Source organism: Nannospalax galili, unplaced genomic scaffold (assembly GCF_000622305.1).
Source record: "Nannospalax galili isolate Female #2095 unplaced genomic scaffold, S.galili_v1.0 scaffold436, whole genome shotgun sequence".
NCBI classification, from domain to species: domain Eukaryota; kingdom Metazoa; phylum Chordata; class Mammalia; order Rodentia; family Spalacidae; genus Nannospalax; species Nannospalax galili.
The window spans coordinates 1,070,148-1,095,140 of record NW_008337921.1 but is presented as its reverse complement, the minus strand read 5'-3'; the positions used below and the strand labels follow the sequence as shown (position 1 = coordinate 1,095,140).

General features: G+C 51.3%; 1 protein-coding gene across 3 annotated transcripts in view; it reads left to right on the top strand.

The window, feature by feature from the left end:
- Positions 1–24,993, top strand: part of Sorcs2 (sortilin related VPS10 domain containing receptor 2) — a 412,336-nt gene that overhangs the window by 160,670 nt on the left and 226,673 nt on the right. For all 3 annotated transcript variants that reach the window (XM_008832857.3, XM_029563427.1, XM_029563428.1), the window contains exon 2: positions 12,175–12,242. In XM_008832857.3, the coding sequence (XP_008831079.1) occupies positions 12,175–12,242 (68 nt within the window). The remainder of the gene's footprint in view (positions 1–12,174; positions 12,243–24,993) is intronic.

The following is a 24,993-nucleotide window of genomic DNA, read 5'->3' as shown; positions in this document are numbered from 1 at the left end:
AGGGAGCCCAAGGTAGGAACTCAGGGCAGGAACCTGGAGGCAGGAGCTGGGACACAGGCCATGGAGGAACACTGCTTACTGGCTTGCTCCCTGGCCCCTGCTCAGCCTGCTTTCTTATGCAACACAGGCCCACCTGCCCAGGGGTGGCACCACCCACAGTGGGCTGGGCCCTCCCACATCACTCATCAAGAAGATGCCCCTCAGACATGGCCAACAAGCCGTCCATTGGAGAAAATTCCCCAACTGCGGCTCCCTCTACCCACGTGTGTCAAGTTGACACTAAAACTATCCAGCACAACTGACGCCTTGTCAACTTGACACAAAACACATCACTATTAAATCACAGTCTTTCCATTTCTTATCCCTAAGATATGATGATAATATCACAACATAAAACAATGATGGGCAAGTCATGGAGGTAGGCGTGTGAGGCAGCTGGTCACATTCCATCTGCAGTCAGAAAGCAGAGAGAGGAGTGCTGGTGCTCAGTTCACGTTCTCCTCTTCAGTCAGTTCAAGGGCTCCATGGTGCTGCCCGCAGTCAGGATGGGTCTTCCAACCTCAGTTAAACCGCCTTTGGACACATCTTCATAGACACTCAGAGCCTTGTGTCCTAGGAGATTCTAGATCCTGTCAGGTTGACAATCTGGACCATCACACCTGGTAATGCTGGTACTGGGTTTTGGGTACCAGGTTTTCTGCAGATGTTCAAGCTGCGTCTGTCTAGTCTCATTGATCTGTCGTTGGTAGTTTGGCCAGTTAGACTTTTCCATGTCTAGTGGTGATGTATTAAGTTTTCTTATTTAAAGGAAAGAAGCAGCTTAATTAAGAATAAGAGTCGGCTCTCTGCTACTGTAATGTACTGAGAGAGCCAGCTTGTAAGAGGAAAGCTTGGGTTGGCTCATGGCTTTGAAGGGTTCAGCGCATGGTCAGTTGGCCCTGTTGCTTTGGCCTCTGGTGGCGTCCTGGTGGGAGGGCACATGGGATGGAGCGAAATTGCTCATGTCATGGATAGAACAAAAAGAGAAGGAGGGGTTGGACCCCCAGAATTTCTTTCAAGGGCATGCTCCAATGGCCTGAGGACCTCCCATGAAGCACCACCACCTAAAGGCTCCACCTCCTTCCAGAACCGCTCCGGGGACCAAGCGGGGACATATGGCCTTTGGGGGACATTTGATACCCAAGATACAGTAAAAACCTCACAAAGATACCCTAGTGGGCACTTCTGGTATGAGTATTTGAAGATGTCAATGAGGAATGAATGATCAGATACCGGATTCCAGGTGAGACTGATGCCTGGCCTGTGTGTGGCTAAAACGGCAACTCTGCCCTGCACTCCAGCTGTGTGGTATTCCCATGCAGGGACAGCCAGTCAGACACATGGGCAGAGAGTAGGGAAGGGGCCCAAGAGAAACTGATACCCAAGGCTTCAGACGTCAGAAGCACCTTTCTTGAGAGGTGACATGAAGCCCCCTCCATAGCTGCACCTGCAGGAAGCAGAGCCCTCCTGCAGGAAGTCCAGGTCTCCACACGCTCCCTTCTCCCTGCTGCGAGCCTTGGCTTCTGCAGAGGGTCGGAGGACAGGGCCTGGGTGGGGACATCCCTCTGGTTTCTGTACACTGTCCTTCAGAGCACCATTTAAACCTTCTCTTTGAAAGCATTTCCAGAGAGCAGGCACTCCTGGTCCCATGCTGCCTCAGGGTGTCTCTGGAAGAGGCACAGACATCCCTAAGGGTTCTCCTTCTGGCACTCAGCCCCATGCTGGTGCACACCTTTGGCCCACAGCCACATGCAGCCTAGGACCTGCTCTGTGCCGGCAAACCCAGGCTCCAGAAGGTGCTGGGCTAAGGGGAGACTGGCCCCGACCGAGGACAGTTAGAGGAGTCACAGCATAAGCAACTGAAGGAATGGAAGGGAGGCCTTACTCCTCTAGCCCTCACAGGTCCAGCCTGAGCTGGGCGTCTTCCCCAGCTGGTATCCAAGTACCCGCCTTCCTCACTATTCAGAGTGCTATTGCTCCCAGCAGATGCTGCCTACAACTTCTTTCTCCACCCCCCACTTCCTCCTCCAGAAAACACAGCCTGCCTCTGCCTGGTGCCAGGCCCCTCAGCTCTGACATGACAGCCTGTTTCCAGTAGAGCCTGTTTCCAGCAGAGACTGTCAGAGGCAGCGAGCATATGGACGTCTGGTGGGATCTGCAGGGAGGGCGAGGGCCTGAGAGCTGGGAAGGGAATTGCTGGTTTGAAACTAGGATCGGCAACTGCCACCCACCTGCAGGAGATACCGCAGGCACTCCTGTTGAAGCATCTCAACGGAAACCACATCACAGCTTGTCCAATTACCTCTCATTGCCATAAATAGATCTGAGCCGCGCCAGATCTTCCAGGTAGGAGGCCAGGAGTGTCATCCCGAATAGTAGTAGGGGAAGAAAACTCGTAATTTCATTAATAATTTTACTTACAGTGACTATTAAGAAAGAGTGATGGGTGAAATTAAAATTCAATCAGGTTATGAGAAATGGAGAGTAAATAATAATTTCGGAGGAAGGCTCGGGTGGAAAATCCCGTAGAGACCCACCCATTAAAACACACATTATCTCTTAAACAGATTCGATGTAAAAACGTAATTTTCCACAGATCAGTGACGCTCATGCATTTATTTTCAGCCTACTGATTTTGATTTATGAGGTCCTTTTCCAGCTCTTTCTCAGCTCTTTTTTCAAACTGCGGGTTTCATGTCTGTGAAAGGTGGTTGACTGACAGAGGGCCAGGCTTGGTGTTCTCCCAGCTCCATGGTCTCTGTAGGACCCCAGCGTCTTCTGGAGGCAGAGCCCTGCTCCTCCTCCCTCTGTCTGGGCCTAGTTCCTACGAATAGCTGTCAGAACAGTGGGAAGAAGGCCCAAATTTGGAATCAAGCAGTGGGGACCTACCAGTTTCTACCTGTGCCACCTCTGACAAGCTGAGCCTTGGTGTTCCCGTCTGTAAAGGGGGCAAAGAGTCTGTACCAGTTTGTGGAGCTGACATGACAAAGTACCCAGATGTGGTAAAGGCAGTAGGATTGCATTTTCTGGTCTCACCTAACCCCTGGGGACTGGAACACAGTACCACAGGGCTGGCTCCCTCCGGAAACTCCGAAGAGAGTCTGTTCCTGGCTCACAGGCTTCTGATAGTTCTGGCAATTTCTGGCATTCCTTGGCTGTACGCACACCTCTCGCTCTGCTTCTTCAGGACGTGTCCACTGTGTGTCTTTGAGAAGGATGCCTGTCAGGGAATTTGGGGTCATCTCGCCTTGAGATCTTAAACCATCTGCATGAAGACCCTTTTGGTTTGTCTGTTTAGTTTTTGAGACAGGCTCTCCCTGTAACTCCAGCTGGCCTGGAACTCACTATGTAGACCAGGCTGGCCTCCATATCATGGAGATCCATCTGCTTCTGCCTCCTGAGTACTGGGATTAAAGGCATGTGCCACCATACTCCAGTAAGACCTCTTTTCCAAACAAGGTGACACTCAGGTTCTGGAAAGACAGACCTTTTGGGAGTACCACTCAGCCCACCCCATGAGCTGCAGGACCCCAGGGATGGCACCAGGGTGGGAAGAGCCCCGCTCTCTGCTTCCTGGTGACATGTGATGGGCTTGGTCCGCACCAAGGACTTGTGGGGTCTGGCTGGAGGGTGTTTCCTGCACAGGGAGGCAGGGGATAGGCAGAACCAGAGGCCCTCATGTACTCATATTTATTGTTTGCATCTGAATCCTGCCTCCCTTAAGTCCTCTCGTATTGCAACTTTTACTTTGAAAGTAATAACCAAACAGTAACGAGATTGCACCAACAGTTTAGGGAGTGCCCGTGTTCCCTTCTGCAGCTTCTCCTGAGGATGTTAACTTGACACACCCACAGCCCAGCCACAAAGCCAGGAGCCTGGACATGGGCTTTATGTACATCTCTTTACCATTCCCCCAGGAAGAGGGGATCGGGGCCCCAGCACCTGGCAGGCCCCCCCCATCTCCTCTCCCTTTTGCCCCTCTCTTCTGCTCTGTCTTCTCTCCTCTACCTTCCTTCCCTCTCCCCTCTATTAGCCCCAACCCTAAGCCCAGCCCCAACCCCAACCCTAACCCTATCCCTAATCTTAACCCCACCTCCAACTATAGTCTCCCCCTAACCCTGACCCTAGCCTTAACCTTAACCCAGCCATAATCCCAGCCCTGACCCTGACCCGGCCTAACAAAACTCCAGAGTTCATTCCCAACTTTATCCTAACTCTAGTTTTAACTTTTGCCCCTGCTTAATCCTAAAGCAAACCAAATCCAGGCTTAGTCCTGACATTAATCCCTAGACCTAACTCCAAATCTAACTCCTAAACCACCAGCCTTGGTGATCACCCCCTGTGCCCAGTCTGCACCAGAAATCACTCTTATCTTCACTGTGGCTCCGATTGGCAGAGTGAGTTCCCCAGGAGCACACAGTGGGAACGTCAACCAAGGTTCTGATGAGGCCCCTGAACATAAGGTTTTGAGTGGGGGACACAGGTGGTATGTGGGGAAGAGGGTCCAGCAGATGGGGGCCCAGGGGCCTGGGCTTAGATCCTGCAGACAGTTCATTGGGGGATAGGACCCTGGGATGTTTGTGGATGGAGGGTTGGAGACCCAAGCAGGGGGTGGATGTGCTCCTGGGGATTTGGGGCAGGAGTGAGCAAGGCGGGGCCAGAGCTGAAGCCCTTGAGGTGTGTGGGGTGGGTGGGTGCTGGACTGACCAAGGCCTCTGCACTGGAGAGCCAGCACCTCTGCCTGACCTTCTGAGTCCTGTAGGAGTTCCCCACATGTCTTAAGCAGACAGAAGCACGTTTCCTCTCCTTGGTAAATGAATGCCCAATCAGTTTCTTTTTAATGGAATTGATTTCTTCATAGAGGAGGAAGGAGGCATCCTGGCTAGGGTATAGTGAGGCCTGTTCTAAGCCCAGCTGCCTTCCTAGGGAGAGGCTCTGAGCTCCTGGGAGTGCAGGCAAGGGCTTCAAAAGGGCCAGAGTTGCAAGTCAGGCTCAGAGAGCCCCAGAGCCTAATCCAGAAAGTACGGTCTTGGTCACCATCGTCTGAGTCTAGCTCTGTGGTCTCCTGATGGACCTGAGGTGGACTCAGACTGTCCTGGTACCTTGACTTCCGGTCTGGGAAGTGGGGATGATGGTACTGACCTGAGCTGTGGTGAGAACCATGTGCCCCAAGAGTGTGTTGCCCTGCCCGGCCTGTCCCTCATCTGCAAGTCACAGCAGAAAGCCTGAAGCTCTTCCAAGGTTCTCTGATGCTCCTGCATCAGGAGTCAAAGCCGGGGCAAGGCCACGCTGGCCTCCTAAGAGAACAGCCAAATGCCCCCAGGCCTGCGAGGAAGGATAGACACCCGCTGTGGGGCCCCTGCCTCAGTGCACCTTCACTAGACCAACCACAACCCCTCCTCAGCAGACTTGCCTCACAGGCACCATCAGGATTCCATTCTTCAAGTGGCTGTCACTGGGAGAGAAAGGACACCGCCATTTACAGAGTGCCAACCGGACGCTTTCATCCAGGCTCAGTTAGCCCCCTGCTAAGTGCAGAGGTCAGAGGGAGGAAGGTTGCTGCCCCACAGAGAGCCCCATCAGTGGCACATTGCTGCCTTGCAGACCTGCCCTGGGGCCTCCAGCCTGCTTCATGCTAGAGAGAGGCGGTCATTCTGGAGTAGGGGCTCTCCCTCCCTGGCCCCAGCTGTGGCTGCCTCCCTGGGCGGGTAATGGCCATTTGTGCAGTAGATATGTCTTCACTCCCATCTGTGGGGCAAGGCTGTGGGCCTCAGTAAGCTTAACTAGGCCGTGTCTAATTCCTGCTGCACCCAGAGGGGCCTCCAGAGAGCCCAGCATCCCCAGGGCTTCTGATCTGCTGGCAGTATTTGGGTGAGTGATCTTTCCGGTCAGTGAAATCCAAACGGTCCCCTGCAGTGTTCTGATTCCTGGGGACAACCCCTCACAGTGTCATATTTTTACATGGCCATTCTCTGAGGGGCCATAACCTTTTGACTAGGTCACAGTAGAGCAGGGACTCCCAGGCCAACTTTAGATGAGAAAACAGAGACTCAATCTGAGATTTTGTCCAGACTGAACAGCCATGGAACAGGAGAAATAAGCTTTGGCCTTGCAGAACCCTGGGAGCCTCCCCGGCTGGGGCCCAGGCCTTTCTGGAACCTGATGAAGGATGCAGGAGCAGGGGCACGGTTCACAGGGTTACTTGCCCTCCCAGGAGCATGTAGCTCAGCTTGCTGTAGGAAGCACCATCTTGGGGGTGTTCCATAGCCTCTCTGGAATGTGGTACAGAAAGACCTGTGAGTGTGGTCCCCGTCCCCTCACTTTGCTGAGATGAGTACATGCAGACGGGAGTATAGTGATACTCTTGCCCACGCCCTGCTCAGCATCTCTAAGCAAAACACTGGGGCAGAGTAGTCACTGCTGGGGCCGGGGGCCGGGGAATGCAGGTGCCTACAGGTGCTGGAGCTATGGTTGCCTTTCCCTCTGTGGGTCCCTGTGTCTGGAGTGTCTACAGAGCAGATGGTCTGTTGGGTGACTGGAAGTCACCCTTGTTTGCTAGTGTCCCTCTTTTCTTCCTAACACTTGATGCTAATCCATTTTGCTCATTCTCTCATTCAAACCCCAATGTGTTCTTGCTGTGTTAACTCAGGGAAACTTCATTTCATCTCTGGTCCCCACTTTGTTCATCTGTGTAATGGGAGCAGTGACCCAACTTGCTGGTGGGGCTGTCACTCATGGGGTGGAAAAGGATGAGCATTTGCTTATGTGTTGTGAAGATTTTGTTGAGAGGCCCATGGGCTCCTCTCCCCCCAGCATCTTCTCTCTCAGTACCTCTCCGCCAGGGGCTGGTCTGACAGGATATAGAACTGGGAGTGGGGTCCTGCCAGGTGACCATGGGCTGGGCCTCTGACACCAAACCTGTGAGGATGACAGGATCTCCCCCTAGTCCAGGCTCAACTCCACACCCAGGCAGGTGAGGCGGGGGTACGGAAACACCTCCTCAGAGGCTGGTCTTGGCTCTTCTGAGCTGACTCTTAGTTGATTCATTTGCTTAGCAATTATTAATTTACTGGCACCTGGCCAGACTCTGAAGACAGTGGGGGCCAGAGGCAGATGTGGCTCCTCCCCTCCTGGAGCACCCAGCCTGTAGGGCAGCTTTCTGGAGGAAAGGCCTAAAGAATGAGCAGGAGGAAGGGGCAGAGAGTAGGAGGAGTTCAGAAAACATGAGGATCACACACACACAGGCCCAGTGTCAGCCACAGCAGTGAGGTCCTGGTGGAGGGGCTGCGTGTCAGAGTCTGTCTCGTGAGGACTGAGCAGTCGTGTTGACCGCAGAGGGTCAGGACAGAGGTGCCCAGGTCCCCGTGTGGCTGAGTGGAACATGAGTGTGAGTGTCAAGGGGTGGTCTGACCAGGCTCTGGGAAGCCTGCTGGCAGGTCCCAGACCAGAGGAGTGAGGCTTCAGGCTAGACCACACCAAGGGTGGGCTCTCCTGCTTAGGTAGGGGGATGAAATGATTCAGGGCCTGCAGGGCAAATGAACCACTAACCTTTGCCTCTCCCTTCGCACAGATGATGTTGGCTACAGAGTTCATAAGGCAAGTGGTTCTCTCTCCCCTTCTATGGGCCCCCCTTCCCCTCTCCCCCTCCTCCCCCCATCTTCTTTTCCTCTCCCCTCTTTATCCTCCCCTCCCTTCTCTTCCGGTCCCTTTTCCTGGTACCACATGTTTGTTGATTGTCAATGAACTGGTCTGAGAATTTTTTTTTTTTCTGGTTATTCTGGGCCCTAGGAAAGGAAACTGCTAGAAGGCTTTTCTGACCTCTTCCCTACTGGCTGTTCCCTGGTTTCTTGTCCTAACACCAGCCCTGAGGGGCAGCAGTGTTCCCAATGAGCATGTGACAAACCCTGAAGGACTCGGGTCTATGTGAAGGGTTGGTTTCTTGAGTCGTTGTCATATTGGTCTGTACCCTTGGGGTACAGCAGGGACAGACTCAGACTGGTCCGTGATGGTGGTGTTTTGTAAACCCACAGAGCCTAGTGTTAGGTTATTCTGGAATTAGCTCCATCTGGCAAGTGAAGAAATGGGCTCAGAAAGCTTAAAGAGCTGGCTTGGGTTTGTCCCCCACACCGCAACATGGGCCAAGCCTGGCAGCCTCGTGCCTCCATGACTAGGGTCATGGTTGGCTTTCAGGGTGACTGACTGCTGGGCCAGGCCAGGGGGACAGTGCCTCAAGGGACCACAAAAACCTTCATGTCCTGTGCTGAGACTGGGAACAGTGAGGAGCTGTGAACCCACGAGAGCTCCAGGCTTGGGCACAAGAGGTCCTGGCTGTGCCCCGTGTGATGCCAGAAAGTCTCTTGGCGGCCCAGTACCTCTACTTCCTCAGCAGTCAAAGGGGAACAGATGTAACAGCCCCTCCCTGTGAGTCCAGCTGTGTCAGTCAAGGTCAGATGGGTTTAAGCCCATGGCCTGTGCAGCCAAGCAGAGTTGTTGATAAATGGGGACCAATCCTTTCACTGCACCCCTAGCTTCCAGAGAAATAAAAGTGAGACAGGATGCAGGGTGAAAGAAGGTGTGAGCAGTGATCACTGCCGCCCAAGGGAGTTGCTCTTATGCTCTTATGTCCTGTCTTCTCCTTGGCCGTTCCCGCCATCCAAACAGGGCTCCTGTGGGCATGGATGTGGGCAGCCTCAGGCAAGAGAGCCTTGACGTTCCTGCTTCCTCTCCACCCAGATCAAAGGACCCGCAGCTGTGGAGACCCCACCAGTGCCAGGAGACTGCTTCTAGAGGTTTCCTTTCCAGTTGGGACCCTAGAAGGGCATGTCACAATTTTGAGCTCTTGAAACCACTTCTGATAGAAGTTCCGTCTGGAAAAGCTTTTGGCACGGCAGCGAGGAGCCTGCGCTCACATAGGAGGACTTGGGATGGAGTCCCAGCTCGGCCCACTGTGTGTATGGTTTGGCAAACCACTCTCCTGTGCTTAGGTTTCTCCATCTGTGGGACAGAGACAACAATACGGCCATGGGGGTGGTGGGGGAGCTCCACATGTGTAACATGGTGCTGACACGTCAGGGTGTGGCCCTCATTACTCTGTGGCTATGCCTGTGCTGGAGCTGTGGGTTTTTCTCCACTGCTTCATCACCACAGTTCAGGAGATGGAGGACGGCAAGGGTGGGGCCTTAGGTGGTGACGTCCTGCTTTTTGGCTTCCCCAAGATCCAGATGGTCTCAGTGGCCTCCTTATCAGAGTCCCCGGCAAGGATGACCACAGGTCTCTGGTTTGGAGTCCAAATCCCACTGGCCTTACTGAGTGAAGGTGATGATGGTGCAGCGGCTCTCTTGTACTCCAAGGACCACATGGTATATTCTCTTCATGGAAGGAGGGTAACTTGTGACTGTGTGATCAGAGTTGGGGAGTGACCCCCACCTGGCGTCATGAGCTTTTTTACCTTGGGTATGGCTGCCTATGTTTCTTTCAACAAGCACCCTGGGTGTGTATCACCCTGGAGACCTCTGTGTGATTCTTCCCTGGCCAGGCACTGTGCCCAGCACTGGATGAGACGAGACAAGTCCTTATACTCATGCATAGGACAGAGCTGTGAGCTTGGTGGGCTGTGGAACATGGGGAGCTGAACCCAGCGTGGGGTCTGGGAGCCATCCTGGAGGCAGAGTGGGATAGACAGAGGTCTGAAGGCTGACCAAGAGCTGGAATAAGGGAAGAGGGTGATGGGAGTCCACAGTCTGTGCAAAGGCCTGGTGGGTCTGGGTGTAGCGTGGGGGTAGTTCTGAGTGGGGACTGTCCCCAGGAGGGAGGGTAAAGTTGGTGTGTTCAGGAACTATCCACAGCAACAGAACCCGTGCAAACCTGTGCTCACTACCCCAGGAGGTCTGGTCTGTGGATGTCAGGTCAGCACGATCATTTTATCCTGGCGGCCGGTAAAAACTGACTTTGAGATCCTTTCTAAACTGTCACACTCTGGCTCCTCAGATGTCCCCTGGGGACAGCAGACCATATGAAATATAAATCAATAGGTTAAGAACAAGCTTGTCTCCTGCCCACTGAGGCCCTGTCACTCTATCTGCCGCCTATGTGTTCTGAGGATCGACTCTGACTTGGGCAGGCCCTGCACTGACGGAAGGAAATCGCTTTGTTCCGAGAGACATAGAGACACTCTCGCCTCCGCTGACAAGGCCCCGCTTTCCCCTTTAATCATCGCTGACTCTCAGCTGAGCGCTGTCCTGACACCCTCTCCTCCTATCTCTCTGCTCTAATCACCAGGGAAAGACAGATACTTGATCAGCCAGTCGGCTGGCTGCCTCAGCAACACCCCGTGAAGGGGCACCCAGAAAGTTCTGCCCTGACAAGGGAGGGGCAGTGGGGTGAACATGGCTGTTGTGGTGACCCCAAATTAATAACCAGGCTATGGGCCACTATAGGAACCAAGGGTGTCCCGCTTCACCTCTCATGGTTCCCATGGCAACGGGACTGTTAGGCGCTACTAATATGGACTGGCAGTGAGTGAAATGGAATTTGATGTACATGAGAATTCAGCAGCCAGCGAAGTAATTGAGGATCAATCTCTGTCTCCCACCAGAGCTGTCCAAGTAGCTCCCTCCCTCCCTCCCTCCCTCCCTACACACCAAGAAAACTATTTTAAATTGGAAGAACTGTTGCAAGTGCAAAAGATTTTTTTCTTTTTTGGTATGAGACAGGGTCTCCCTATAGCCCCAGCTGGCCTAGAACGCACTAAGTAGACCCGGCTGGCTTTGAACTCACAGAGCTCCACCTGCCTCATATTTTTTTATGTGTATGCATGTAATTGCCTACATGTAGGTAAAAGTGCACCCATGTCATGCAATACCTGTGGAGGACAGAAGAGGCTGTCAAATCCTCTGGAACAAGTTAGAGGTGTTAGCTGCTATGTGGGTGCTGGGATTCGAATCTGGGTCTTCTGCAAGAACAGCCAGTGTTCTTAACCACTGACCTATCTCTCCAGCTTCTTATAGCTGCTGCCTCCCCCTCCTCCTCCCTCCCTCCCTCCTCCTCCTCCTCCTCCCTCCTCCTCCTCCGTCTTCCTCCTCCCTTCCTCCCTCCCTCCCTTCCTCCCTCCCTTCCTCTTTCTTTCTTTTCCCTATGCATGGGTTTTGAAGGACATTTAAGTGCTCTAAAACACATGTATTTTCATTTTCTGAACAGTATTTCCTTTTGCGTAGCTTTGTTGTGGAGGCCCATGTGTGGATGGTTTATCAACAAAGGGAAAGTGTGTCACTGATGATTTCTAGACCCCCTCTGACTGTCACGCTTGCCTCCCCAGCCTGTCATTGCTCTGCAGTCCAGGACAGGCAACAACAGCACCGTTGACGGAGGTTGGCTTCTCTTTGGGGCAGCTGTTTCCAAGGGCTTCGGGGGATGCGCTGATGCACTGGTGGGGACAGCCTTGTCTTCAGCCGTTCGCCGGGCGTGTTTGGTGCTTGCTTTAGTTACTTTCCTCATTGCTATGACGACATGCCTGACAGAAACTTAAGGGAGGAAGTGTTTATCTGGGCTCACAGTTTGAAGGCATGGTCCGTCATGGTGTGGAAGGCACGAGGGCAGGCGTGTGAGGCCGCTGGTCACATTGTGTCCACACTCAGGAAGCAGAGAGATGAACGCTGGTGCTCAGCTCACCGTCTCCTTCTTATTCAGTCCAGGACCCCAGCCTGTGCGATGGTATCACCCACATTTAGGGTGGGTTGTCCCACCTCAATTAACCCATTGTAGAAACTCTCTCATAGACATGCCCAGAGGCTTGTCTCCAAGGTGATTCCAGATCTCCTCAAGTTGACACTAGGCATGCTGGGACTGTAGCCTCGATGAACCTTTGGTCACAATTTGGGATTGTCCAGGGCTGAATTTAATGATGCCCACCAGGTGACAGCTGCTGGGTGGATCTCATGGATTGGATGTCCCCGGGGTCTTCCTGAACAGAAGAGTCAAGCCCTGTGTCTCAGTGCTCTGATGCAGGGCTAGTAGGCATTGAGACTTTGAGAGACCCTAAATGTGGGGGTGGGGGTGGGCATGGGGGTGTCATTGTGTCCTTCTTTGAGAACCTTGAAACTGGCTGATGTCCACCTTTTCCTTTCTGTTGACACACAGGTCATCCTGATCCTGACAAAGTACTACCATGCAGACATGGGAAAGGTTCTGGAAAGTTCTCTGTGGCGGTAAGTCAGCCTGATGGGCCTTTCTGTCCTACACCTGTGTGTCATCAGCTGCCAGTCTCATGGCTGAGGTGGAGACCCAGCTCAGCCCTAGCAGCTTCCACCCACTGGTGGCCCCGCCAATGTTCAGTAGCTAGAAAGGCTTTAAAGCGGATGTTGAAAGCGGATTAGGAGATTCGTCAGTGGGACAAAGGGCGCTGGCGGATGGACAACTTTTCGAAGCTTCTTTGCTGGCTTTTCTTTTCTATCTGTTGTTTTTCTGTCGGTTCCTTTTGTCTCCTCCCCAGAGGAGGAGGCTCGGAGCGTGAATCCAGGTCACTGCACAATATCCCCCCACCCCCGCTGGACTCCACAGGCAGCGCATGAGTCCCCCAAAGCTCAGGCTGGCCTCATTGTTGAGGCATTTTGCTTTCTGTCTGGCTTAGTCAAAGAGCTGTAAATAAATAACCCACAGAAGCGGGATATCTCTTTATATGTGAGATGTGAATTGGGCCGGAGGACATCAGGCCTCCTTTGATGTCTGAGAGGAGAAGAGGGAGGGGACGCAGTAGAAACTGCTTCCGCCTTTGTCCTCTGCCTTGCTTGGAGTGCAAGGGCCTCTCAGGCCGTTGGTTGGCTCTCTCCTCCCACGGGGATTTTACCTCTTTAGCCAACTCTCCGTGTGCAATCACTTTGCCGTCTGCATACGCTTTTCCAGTGGTAATTAATTCGTTTTAGTTTGCATTTGGAAAAAAACTGCTGATCAGGACTGTTTGCTTGAGATAGGGTCTTACTCTGTAGCCCAGGCTAGCCTGGGGTTCGATACGTCATCCCCCTACCTCTTTCTCCTGAATGCTGAGATTACAGGCCCGAACCCCCAGTGCCCTGCTCATCAGAACTGGTCTATAAGAGATGCCACACCTGCCTTTAGCTTTGGTTTTGCCTTTTGCAAAGCGATTTGACATCCCAAGCCATCAGGATCACCTTGTTAGGAAAGTGTTCAGATGGTGTCAGGAGTTTGAGTCTTTTTTTTTTTTTTTGCTGACAGTGTTACTGGGGCCAACTGGCCCAGTCACCGGGTCACTGAGGTGCTAAGGCCACTTGCCCTGCTGGGTTTCTGTCACTCCCTCCCTGGCCTTTCCAGACCAGTTCCTGCAACCTTGAACTCACCTCCTGACATACCAGTCTGCCTCCTACACTGCAAGGGTGGGAGTAGGGTGGGGGGTAGAGGGTGAAGGTCAGTCACAGTTCACATTCTTGTGCAGAGGACAAGCTCTCATGATGTGACCCTGTTGCTTTTGTGTTCAGAGGCTCGCTGGCAACATGTCTTGATGCTCCTGCTTTGGAGGGGGCAAGCCAGCATTACAGGATAAGGGCAGAAGTAATGCAGGCATTAAATTCTGGTGGTAGAGCTGATGAGATGGTTCAATGGGTAAGGGGGTTTGCAGCCAAGCCTCACGACCCAAGTTCGATCCCTGGAACCCAAATAGTGAAAGGAAAGAACAGGTCCTGCAGGTTGTCCTCTGACCTCCACACATACTGTGGCACATGTGTGCTCACAAGTATATATATACACACAAACACAAATGAATAAATAAATGTAAAAATTCCAGTGACATTGACTTCTCTGAGGATTTTTGCTAGAGGATTGGCTTCGAGGCATCACCCCAGGGGAAGGCAGGTATGAGGAAGTGCCTTCCTGCTAGGTGGACGGTCCATGATGGATGGACCCCTTTGGGCCCTGTGGACTCTACGCAAAGTCCTTGGCTACCTCAGACCTGGGGCTCCAGCACAGCTGCTCTGTTACCCATCTCCTCAGACACCTTCCCTGGGAAGACCCAGAATGCTGGCTTTTTCCACTCACCGTGGCTTTTCAGCTTGGCTAGAAGAACTGGAGTATCTTCAGGTGTGTTTCTGTAGTTAATGGCGTCCCTGGGGCAGTTAGGACTTACACAATGCACTTGCTAGGTGTAGTTCCCTCTTACTTTGGAAACTTATAGAGTGTGGGGGACAAGAAGGGACCTCCTGGGGCTGGGACTCCTGAGTGACAGGCCCCAAATTCCTCAGAAGCAGATGGGGAAACCCAGAGGCTAAACCCCAGAGCTGCAGGTGAGGTAGTGTTTCCTCCACAGGGCCTCAGTTTCCCTATCTGTTCAAGGGGGAGAGGAATGTGGGAGAGGGAGGTAAACCTCAATGAGGTAGCACATAAAACATCCCCAGAATGGTGTGTTGTCTAAATTTGGATTTTCCCCAAAGCAAAGCAACAGGTTTTAATTTTCCATGTTCCAGGCTCACCCCTGACTTTCCACAGACGTTTCTTCGGCTTTATTAAAAATGCAGAAACATGAGTCATTTCCAGAAACTTCCCCCATCTCCTCCACTGGCACAATTACTTTCTGTGTTTATAGTATGACTTTTTCTGCTGACATCCGTACATAGACTTACATAGTCTAAGTGGACTGGGATTCAAGTTTTGCATTCTGTTCTCTCTCACTCATAAATGGGCCTTCCAACCTTGCCATGCTGTCCGTGTCCTGCATCACCGGCGTCTCCCTTATGACTGACTGCTCATGGGTCCCTGAGCCGATTTTCTGACTTCCCAGCCATGCCCACGTGGACATGGCGATAGAGAAAAACAGGACCTGAACGTTCCTCTTTCATTTGTTCCTTGGGATGACTCTGACCGTGTAGGTTACCGAGTATGAAAAAGTGAATTGGTGTCCTGGATCCTCACTCAAAAGCCATGTGGTTGGGAAAGGGCTCAGTGCTCCCAGCCCTTGCCTGACAACTTGTCCAAAACTTGTCAGTTTGTCATTAGTTCAGCTTACATCCATTTGATTACTGGTGAGGGCCATTTCCTGCTACGTTCCTGATCACGTTCTTGTTGGAGTGTCATCTGCTCTTGTCCTTCCCCCACCCACACTGGGATGCGGTGAGGAGCACTGAGAGGCAGAGAGTCTGCCATGGGTCTTCCCTTGGATGCTGCCTACCCACTGTCTGTATTTGAGGTCTGTGGGATGGGTGGTTCAGGTGCTGTTGTCTAGGGAACACACATTAAATGGGGTTATTAAAGACACACTTATTGAATGCATACTGAGCCTCCCAAGAATTCTCTTGTGTAATCACAATAAATACATTTTTAATGACAGGTCTGGTATTTACATTCTGGAAACGGCTCTGGGAAATCTAAGCCGAATACATTTTTAATTGTCCTGTGTTTAATGGCCTCGTGTCAGCAGCATCTCCCTCCGAGCTTCCATGACCCAGCATCAGTACCTTCATCCTGTGTGGGTCCCCTGCCACATGCAAGGGACTGCAGAGGGTTCCTCTCTTGGGAGGTGCTTGTTGGTATGAAGGAATTAAAGTCTCCTGCCTCTTGCCTCCTCCTTCCCTGGACTCATGGGGCCTAACTAAGTCCTCCTTACTTAAGCTAGTGCTGGCATATGGGTCCACCCCATCCATCCTCACAACTCTGGGTACAATGGCCAGTCCTGTACTACTGTAATAAGTGACTGCCAACTGGGGAGCTTAAAAGAAAGCCACAGACTCTCCCAGTCCTATAGGTCAGAGGTCTAAGCCTCTGTCACCGGGTCTTTGCCTGTGTGTGTGTGTGTGTGTGTGTGTGTGTGTGTGTGCATTTGTATTCGGGTGCACATGAATGCAGGTGCACGAATGTGTGTGTGCCTGTGGAAGCCAGAGATCAGAAATCAACCTCGCCAAGGAGGCTATGCTAGCTGGCCTCTTTCTACCTCCCCAGCCCTGGGGTTACAGTGTGTATTCCAAAGCCTGGCTTTTTCATGTGGGTTGTAGGGATCGAACTCAGACTCGCCTGTTTCCACAGCAACTCTACTGACGGCTTTTGCTCTAGCCCCTGCCTCTGTCTTCACATGGTCTTCTCATTGCGTACTCCTTCTAAAGACATTGAGCACTGGATTGAGGGCCTGGCCATATGCTTTGGGATGATGGCATCTCAAGATCCTTAAGTTAGCCACATCTACAAAGACCTCAGGCACAATTTGTGGGGTTCAGGATGTGGACACCTCTGGGGGAGTCACCATCCAGCCCATGACATGGTCCATCACTAAGCTCTGGGGATGCTGTCTGAATTGTATTTCCTAAATGGCCCATGCCTCTCCCCTGCCCTCTGCCACACTCTCAACTGTGGCTTCGTCCATGGCTGGGTCCCTACTGCTCTCCCCAGCTTGTCACCAACCACCTTCTCTTGGCAAGACCCAGGGACTTGAGAAATGCACAGTCTCATCCTACGGCAGCCTCAGTCCTTCCCTGTGCCCCACGCATTCCCATTCCAACCCTCTGCCCAAACCCCTGGAGGCCCAGGTGAGGGGTTGTCAGCAGAGTTGTGAATTGCCACAGGAGTGTGTGGGAACATGGGCGCTCCTGGTCCCTGGAGAGTTTGTGTGACGTTTGTATCCACTCCATAATAGAGCTGTAGGTATCTCGAGATGAAGAGAAGCGGTGTGAGACAGAAATCAAGAACATAATGTTCCGTAACTGTCCGCCTACCCTGCCCCTTGGGACGGTGTTGCTAGGTTGGCCTGTGGTTCAGGTCCCCCAGGCAAGGTACAGAACCATTCACTGTGGCAAAAGGGTGACTGGAGGAACCAAATGGGTCCCAGGACTCTGGGTTCTGAGTGTCAGGGGCCGCTCTAGGGATGAACTGGTCCCTTGAAATAAAGAGAAAAACCGAGCGTCTCAGGGTGGCCCTGCCAGTGCTCCGTGCCGAAGAGCTTGGTCTCTCAGCCTTGTTTTCCATTATGGTCACTGGCCTTTTCATACATCGCTTTCCTAACAGCCTCCCACACATAACTGTGGTTCTGCTGGTGTGCTCTGTGTGTGTTCTTAATACACAGGACTGCCATCTGTCATTCCCGTCAAGAACCAGTGTTGGTCGCCTGGGGGCGCTGTTGCCTCCTAGTGAAAGTGCCTGGCCTGGAGAAGCTGGCTCGCACTTCCCTACCCTGCCCAGGACTCATGTGGATCTGGATGCCAGTGTCTGGGGCAGACCCTCAGACTGCAATCTGAACAGGTTCCCACAGATACCAGTGGTGCTGGGCCACCTGGATGTCTCAGCAATGCTAAGCAGCTTGCTGATGGAATCTGGTCAGGCTGGGCTCTGACCACATAGGGGCCTGTGCATGCTGCTGCCGTGTGCCTGGCACGTGCGTGGCATTGCCTGTCTGTGCTGGGTCCTTGTGCTCATTCATTCCAGCACACAGCTCTCCTCAAATATCTCCTCTGCCACTTAGTGTAGGGAACCCACCAGGTGTTCATCATCTTTCTCACTGAAATGCCTGTGTTCTTGCCTATGGTGCCCCCACTACGACTAGAACATAAGCCAGCTGAGCATGGAGACCTGTCAGGTCCATTTGTTGGTCACAGGATGCCAGAACCAAGCAATGAGTGACCGGTACAGTGATACAAGTTGGGCCTACCTGCATCGATGGGTTGACAGATGATGTCTGAACTAATGGATGGGTAGGTGGGTGGATGGTGGGTAGATGTGTTCATGTATGTATGTATGTGTAAGTGGCTGATTAGATGAAATGATAAATGGGTGGATGGACTGATGGATGGATAGACAGATGGCCAGACAGGCAGATGTTGGATGTGTGGATGAGTAGATGGGCAGAGAGACAAATGAGTAAGTGGATATGTGGACGACTGGGTGAGTAGGTAGGTGATGGTGTGGTTTTGGATGAATTCTATTGGGACCTGGAAGACCCTTCACATTTGTGGGTCACTATAGAGACAGTCAGGGACATAGAGTTGGTTCTGATGCTGGTAAGCCGAGGAAGGGGCCTCAGTGCATTCTGAGAGAGGAGAATGTTGACTGTGGCCACCTTCCTACCCTCCCACCTAGGTTATGGCCTCCAGGATCCACTCTGAGGATGGCTGTTGGGCAAGGTGGGTTCGGATTCTGTATTGGAGCCACCCCTGTACCATCTCACAGGCACATTTGACATGGTGCTTGCGGTCAGATGGTCTGGGCTTCCTCTCAGAGTGGCTTGGTTGAATCTAGTCCTTTTTGTTGGGGCTTGGGGTATTCTCTTTCTTCTGGCTCATCTTTATTATGAAATCTTTGACATATAGAGAAAAGTGCAGAACGCAGTGAGACACCAGCCTGGGGACCTATGTGACAGGCCAGCTAGCACACGTGAAATGCTCCAGCAATTCCTCCCTGTCCCTCCTCCATTGTACTTAGTCTGGGGTCCTGTGATTCAGGAGATCTGTAGATGGAGAATAGGAATATGGTGAGTGAGCACCAGGATTTAGGGCATCATTATTCACTGTAGTGGAGCCTAGCTCAGCTCAGCTGTTATGTAGCTGTTAATCTTTCCCCCTCTCTGTGAGACCTCACCCTTTCTTACAGACAAACACTGCAGTGGATTCAGATAAAACCCACCCCTTGTCCCACACTCTCACTGTCTACTTAGCAGTAATCTCTACCTTGAACTTACTGTGGCTCATTCCTGTTCGTTTTATAGCTTACCTATAAAACAAAAGTTTTAAAAACAGGCAACAAACATAAATCACAATTTATATTGATTCAGGACAAGCGTCTGTGTATGTCTTCCTGTAATCAGAAATCCTACCACTCAACTTGTTTTAAAAAATCGGTATGAATGACATCATCTGGCTCTGGGTGTTTGATTTATATTCCCAACTTTGTTCTGGTAATTTTTCCATGTTGCACATGTGATCTCACTGATTTATGCATTCCTCAATATGGGAGCGGGTGGGTGATTTTGATCCCTTGGGATTTTGCTCTTCCAATCAGGACAGGGGCGAGTCTCAGAGCCACAGCAAGCCTGGGGGATGCATCTCTGGGCAGGTATGTGGCAGGGTGGAGGGCCAGCTCCAAGTCCTCTCTCTCCCCCTCTCTTGTCAGTTTGCTTCTGTGGGGGACATGTACCTCCCCTGTTCCCTGACAGTCAGGTCTCCCCTGTGTACCTCATGCCATGCCTGTACCCACCTCATTCTGCTGGTTCTTTAACTCTTCCTTGTCCCTTCCTCTCCTTATGAGGGGCCCAAGTCATCTCCAGGATCCCCAGTCTCAAGACACACCCCTCTGAATGTCTCCCTAAAACCCTGCCCACCAGTGCCCTCCACTCTTTCCAACACCCATGAAGACGGTTTGCTCCTAAGAATATTTTATCTCGCCGTAGTTAGGCCTCAAATCGCCAGTCTTTCCAGAGTAATCCTGTGGGTGGTACATCTGTCACCAATGTGCCCATCCCACGTTCAGCCCTTATCCTCATGGTCCTGGCCAGCTGTGGTTTCATTGCTTTAGGTGGGGCATGGTTGGGGCTCCCTTGATGTTGGTTCAGATGGGGAACCCCACTGCAGCCTGTTGGCTTTGGTTTTCTCTGTGTGTGTCACAATGACGGGGACAGGATAGAGACCACTAGGACATGGTCCCCTCATGCATGATCCCACAGCTCCAGAGTCAAGGCAGCCACTGGAGTAGTCTGTCCTAGGATTCTGCTCACTGGCATCTGCTGGAGTTTCCTGGACCAAAGCAGGTCACGGGGTGGGGCCCGCAGCAGTGCGAGGGGCATGGGATTAGAGGAGCAAAGTTTTCTGCTTGATCAACTGTCAAAGGTGGCAGGGGTAACTCCAGAAGACCCGTGCTCTGGGCACATTAGCAAGCATGCTCCCGTGGAGGACCGAGCCTGTGGAGGACTTTTCAAGGTCTGTCCTGTACTCATAACCTTTCTTTTTCATTTTTTTCACATTTTTGTGAGTTCTCATACAATATAGTCCGATGGTATTTAAATCTACTCCTGGCTTCCTATCTCTGCCCAATTTAACGTAATCCTGTGTGTGTGTGTGTGTGTGTGTGTGTGTGTGTGTGTGTGTGTGTGTGTAATACAGTCTATAGAGTCTGATTTGTGTCCCCCAATGTCCTTCAGTGTGGGTCTATTCACTGGGTCCACCAACAGTCCCATCCCTGTAAGGCTCTGTCTTTCCCCCTCCCAGCAGCCATCAATTGCCAAAAGTTCTTAGCTTGGGTTGGGATTTCTAACCCACTTCCCCATGTCTGTGCTGTGAGTTTTGTCTGGTTGAGCTTGCAGAGGACTTGCGCATGCTGTCACCATTGCTGTGAGTTCATGTGAGTAAACGACCAGCTGTCTGGAAGACTTTCCTTGTGGTCATCCAGAACCTCTGGCTCTTACAGTCTCTCTGCCTCCTCTTCCACAATGGTCCCTGAGCCTTGGGACAGGTTTGCGATGGGCGTTCTGTCCAGGGCTGAGTGCCCTGTGCCTCTTGTTCTCTGCACTTTGGTCAGTTGTGTTTCTGTGTCACCATCTGCTGCATAAGGAAACTTCTCTGGTGAGAGTTAAGAGATGCAGTCATCCTAAGTGTAGAGGCTGCACTAAGATGTGTGACTTAGGGTTAAGCATCTCACAGACACTTATTCTCTGTGTTTGACCAGATCTACGCTCTGTAATAGTTTCCATCTGTTGCAAAAAGAAGCTTCTTTGATGAGGAGTAAAAGGTCACAATTTTTCATCTTTTCATTTCATTAAAATTTTTAATTTTAACTATTTAATTTTCATTTCTATCTTATTTTATTCAAAAATGTTAATACTCGAGCTTTGTTTCGTTTTGCTTTTGTTCTGTTGATATTTCCTGGGATGGGGTTCCCAGGAACACACTTGAGGAGTCGTTTGTGAATTGACTGTTTTCTAAGGCAGCTGGAGTTTGAGATTTTCAGAGCTCTTCTATTTCCCTGTAACATCTCACCACGTTGTTTTATCGTTGTATTTAAGATAAGATTTGATTCTGTCTTTCTGCAGTGTCTCCCTCATACCTCATTTTCACAGTTGGTACCCAGGCCTGACACACAGCACGTGTTCTGCCTCTAAGCAACACCCTACTCTCTATTTTGATAGATTTCATGAAGGCATCATAGTCTGAGATTGCCGAGTAGGAAGGATCCGAGCTTCAGCACCCAACAGTTTGGCCAAGCGCTTCTAACACTCCTTGCTATAAAGAGATGTCCATCCTCTACCAAGGCAGAAGCCATCCAGGGGACATGTGTGACTTGCTTGTTCCAAGGGACAGGTAGATGAAGCCGGGGGCAGGGTGTTTTACCTGACCATAAGGCGGCTATGACCCCCAGGGTGTACAGTGCATTTTCCAGTGGCCTGGGTTGGGGGCCAACATAGCACTGGAGTGCTGATGGGTCCTTGTCAGTGGGAGAAGTTGAAAACATGATGTCACAGCTCTCAGAGAGAAGCATTGAAAGGATAGTATGCTCTGCCTTTGGTGGCGTCTAAAGAGTGTCAGTCCTGCACCTGGTGACAGGTGCTCCAGGATTAGGTGTGCCAGACTTTGGTGTGGTCTGTGCACACACACCAAGCTTGGTTTTGATCTTGGTTCCATCCTTCATTCATGGTGATCTCGTGGACCTCCTGTCCAAGGATCCCAGTGGTTTGACCTGGACACAGACTGATCCCACAACTGTCATAAAGATGGCATCAATAGACAGGGTGTGGTGGTACACAACTTTAGTCCCAGCACTTGGGAATCAGAGGCGGATGGATCTCTGTGAGATTGAGATCAGCCTGGTCTACATAGTAAGTTCCAGATCAGCTGGGGCTAGAAGGAGACTCTGTCTCAAAAATACTGGAAAAAAGATGGCATCCATCATAAAGATGGTGACTGACACAAAGATGGCAGTTATCACAAGGATGGTGGCTGTCACAGAGATGGTGTCTGTAATATTCATGGAACATTTTCTGCTTATGGATCAGAGATACTTCCTGCCTCCCCTTAGCCTCTGTGTGCGGCTTCTCAGTAGCCTCTGTGCACACAGAGAGCCCCGTTAATTTTAAACAAGCCTCAGGAAGGTAGGCATCAATAGAGACTGACTTGAAAGCTCTCAGGGTTCAAGTGTAGTCAATAAATAATCATTCAGCGTGAATCAGCAGCTCAGTGGGCCTGGCTTCCAGGCCTGGAGCTGAATGAGGTGCTGCACACCTGTAATCCCACACTCAGGAGGCTGAGTCCAGAGTCCAGACAGGCCACCCAGGGATAAATCTGGGGTGATTGAGAGGTTTTAGGAATTTAAGGGCATCCTCCAGTGTCCCCAGTCCCCTATGACTTCTTACTGCTCCTGATTTCCATGCTTGTCCTTCTTAGATCCTGCCTCCAATGACCCCTTTGTTACTAGTTCTATCTTTCCTGCCTCTGACCCCCTCCCTCTTTCATTCCTTCTTCTCTCCTTTTCCACTCCCTTCCACCCATCCATCATCCATCATCCATCATCCATCCACCTACCTACCCATCCATCCATCAATCCAACATCCATCTATTCATCATCCATCATCCATACATCTACCTACCCATCCATCCACCCATCCATCATCCATCCACCCATCTACCTACCCATCCATCCACCCATCCATCATCCCTCCATCATCCATCCACCTACCTACCCATCCATCATCTATCTACCTACCTACCCATCCATCCACCCATCCATCATCCATCCATCTACTTACCCATCCATCCACCCATCCATCAATCCAACATCCATCCATCAATCCAACATCCATCCATCCATCATCCATCATCCATCCATCCATCCATCATCCATCCACCCATCCACCCACCCATCATCCATCTACCCACCTACCCATCCACCCACCCACCCATCTATCCATCCATCCATCATCTATCCATCCATCCACTCATCCACCCATCCATCATCTATCATCCATCCATCCACCCACCTACCCATCTATCTATCCACCCATCCACCCATCCATCATCTATCATCCATCCATCCATTCACCCATCCACCCATCCATCCATCCCTCTGTCCATCCATCCATCCATTCATCCTCCATCATCCATCTACCCACCCATCATTTATCATCCTTCCATCATCCATCATCCATTATCCATCCATCTATCATCTCTCCATCCATCTGTTCAACCGTTAGTGTTCCCTTCCTTCCTTCCATCCTGCCTTATTGTTTTGTCTTCCCTTAATTCTTCTCTCTCTGCAACTCATCCTCATCCTCTTCACTCCTGTCCTTCCATTCATCTGCCATGTACCCCATCCACCATCCTCCTACCTATCCACTTATCTCCTACCCCTCTGTCCATCTTCCATGTATCCATCATCCTCTTACTCATCTACCCACCTTCCTATCCACCACCCTCCCATCTACCCACCCATCTTCCTCCATCTTTGCTTCTCAATCCCTCTTATTTTTATCTTCTACCTATCATCTCTCTACCCATTTATTACTTTATCCATCCATTTATCCCATCCATCCATCCATCCATCCATCAACTCACCTATCCATCCACTATCCATCCATGTACTCTCCTGTCCATTCACGTTCATCCATCTATCAAACTACTGATTCATTCATCATCTCCGATCCTCTACCTATGATCCATTATTCATTCACCCACCATCCATCTATCCATTTACTCATTCCTCATTTATCCATCAACCCATCATTCATCCACTTATCATAATCCATTCACCCACCCACTCATCTGTCATCCAATACCCATCCATCCATTCATCCATCTACATATCTAGCCACCATCTATCCACCCACCTGTCATCATTCATTTCATCATTACCCATCCATCCATCCTTCCTTCCTTCCTTCAAAATCATTCATCATCCACCACCCACACCACCTATCCATCTATCCATCGATCATTCACCCATTCTGTCCATCAGCTATCATCCATCATCCATTCATCCAGGCTTTGGGTTAAAGAAAACCATAACTAATACTGTATACTCCAAGAGTAGTGGTGCTATTGGTGAGGAAACCACCCATGATGATGTGGCGTGAGAGAAGCAGGGAAACTCTAAACACCACATTCTGCTGGAGTAGAGCAGGTAGCCATCATGGAAGACTTCCTGGAAGAAGGATGTCCTCTGGCCTCTGGCACCACAGCTTCCCTTCTCTCTTGAGATATGTCTTCCCAGCTACGCTTCATCCTCCTGGCAGCCCTCTCGCTAAGCTCTATCACATCTATGTAGCAAGGTCCAGCTATCCTTCGGTCACTCTAGATTACATTACAGATGAACAGCGGGGGCAGTGCTGATCCTGGGGGGTGGTGACAACATTGTGCCGTCCTCTTCTGACTGGGCCTGTGGCCCAGGTTCTTTATAGAACTTGCCCTGAGATTTATTTCCACAAGGTTCTTATTGGCCTTGGGACCACCTCTATCATCTCTCCTCACCCTCCAAAATCCTGACAATTGATCCAGCTCCTGTGGGCTAGAATGGCCACACCAGGGTGCTGCTCACTGTAGGATGTGGCCATCCCATGTACTGGAAGAGCTCTTGGAATAGGGCTGCCCCACAGACCCAATTCTCCCTAGGCAGAATATTTACCTGCAGTTAACTTCCTGGTTATTTGCAGAGGCCCTGGCTTCTCTCTTGCTGGGATGGCAGTTGGCTTAGACAAATGAGCCCTACCTCCTTCAGGGGCCATATGACCATCTTGGATGTCTTTTTGAGACAGGGTTGTAGGTGATGGTGGGAGGGACTGGTGGCCTGAGTCCCAGGCCTCCTCACAGCCTCTGTTCCTCCCTCAGAAGTGTTTCCCAGTCCCACATCCCACCCTGGCTGGTCAGGTGCCTCCTCCAGGTCTCCCAGGACCTGGATGACAACGTCCCACATGGCTGCTGCGTTGGAGGCCTCTGCCTCTCAGGATCTGGCCTTCCTGTGTTCCCTGCTCTAGCAGATGCTCAGACTGGATGTATG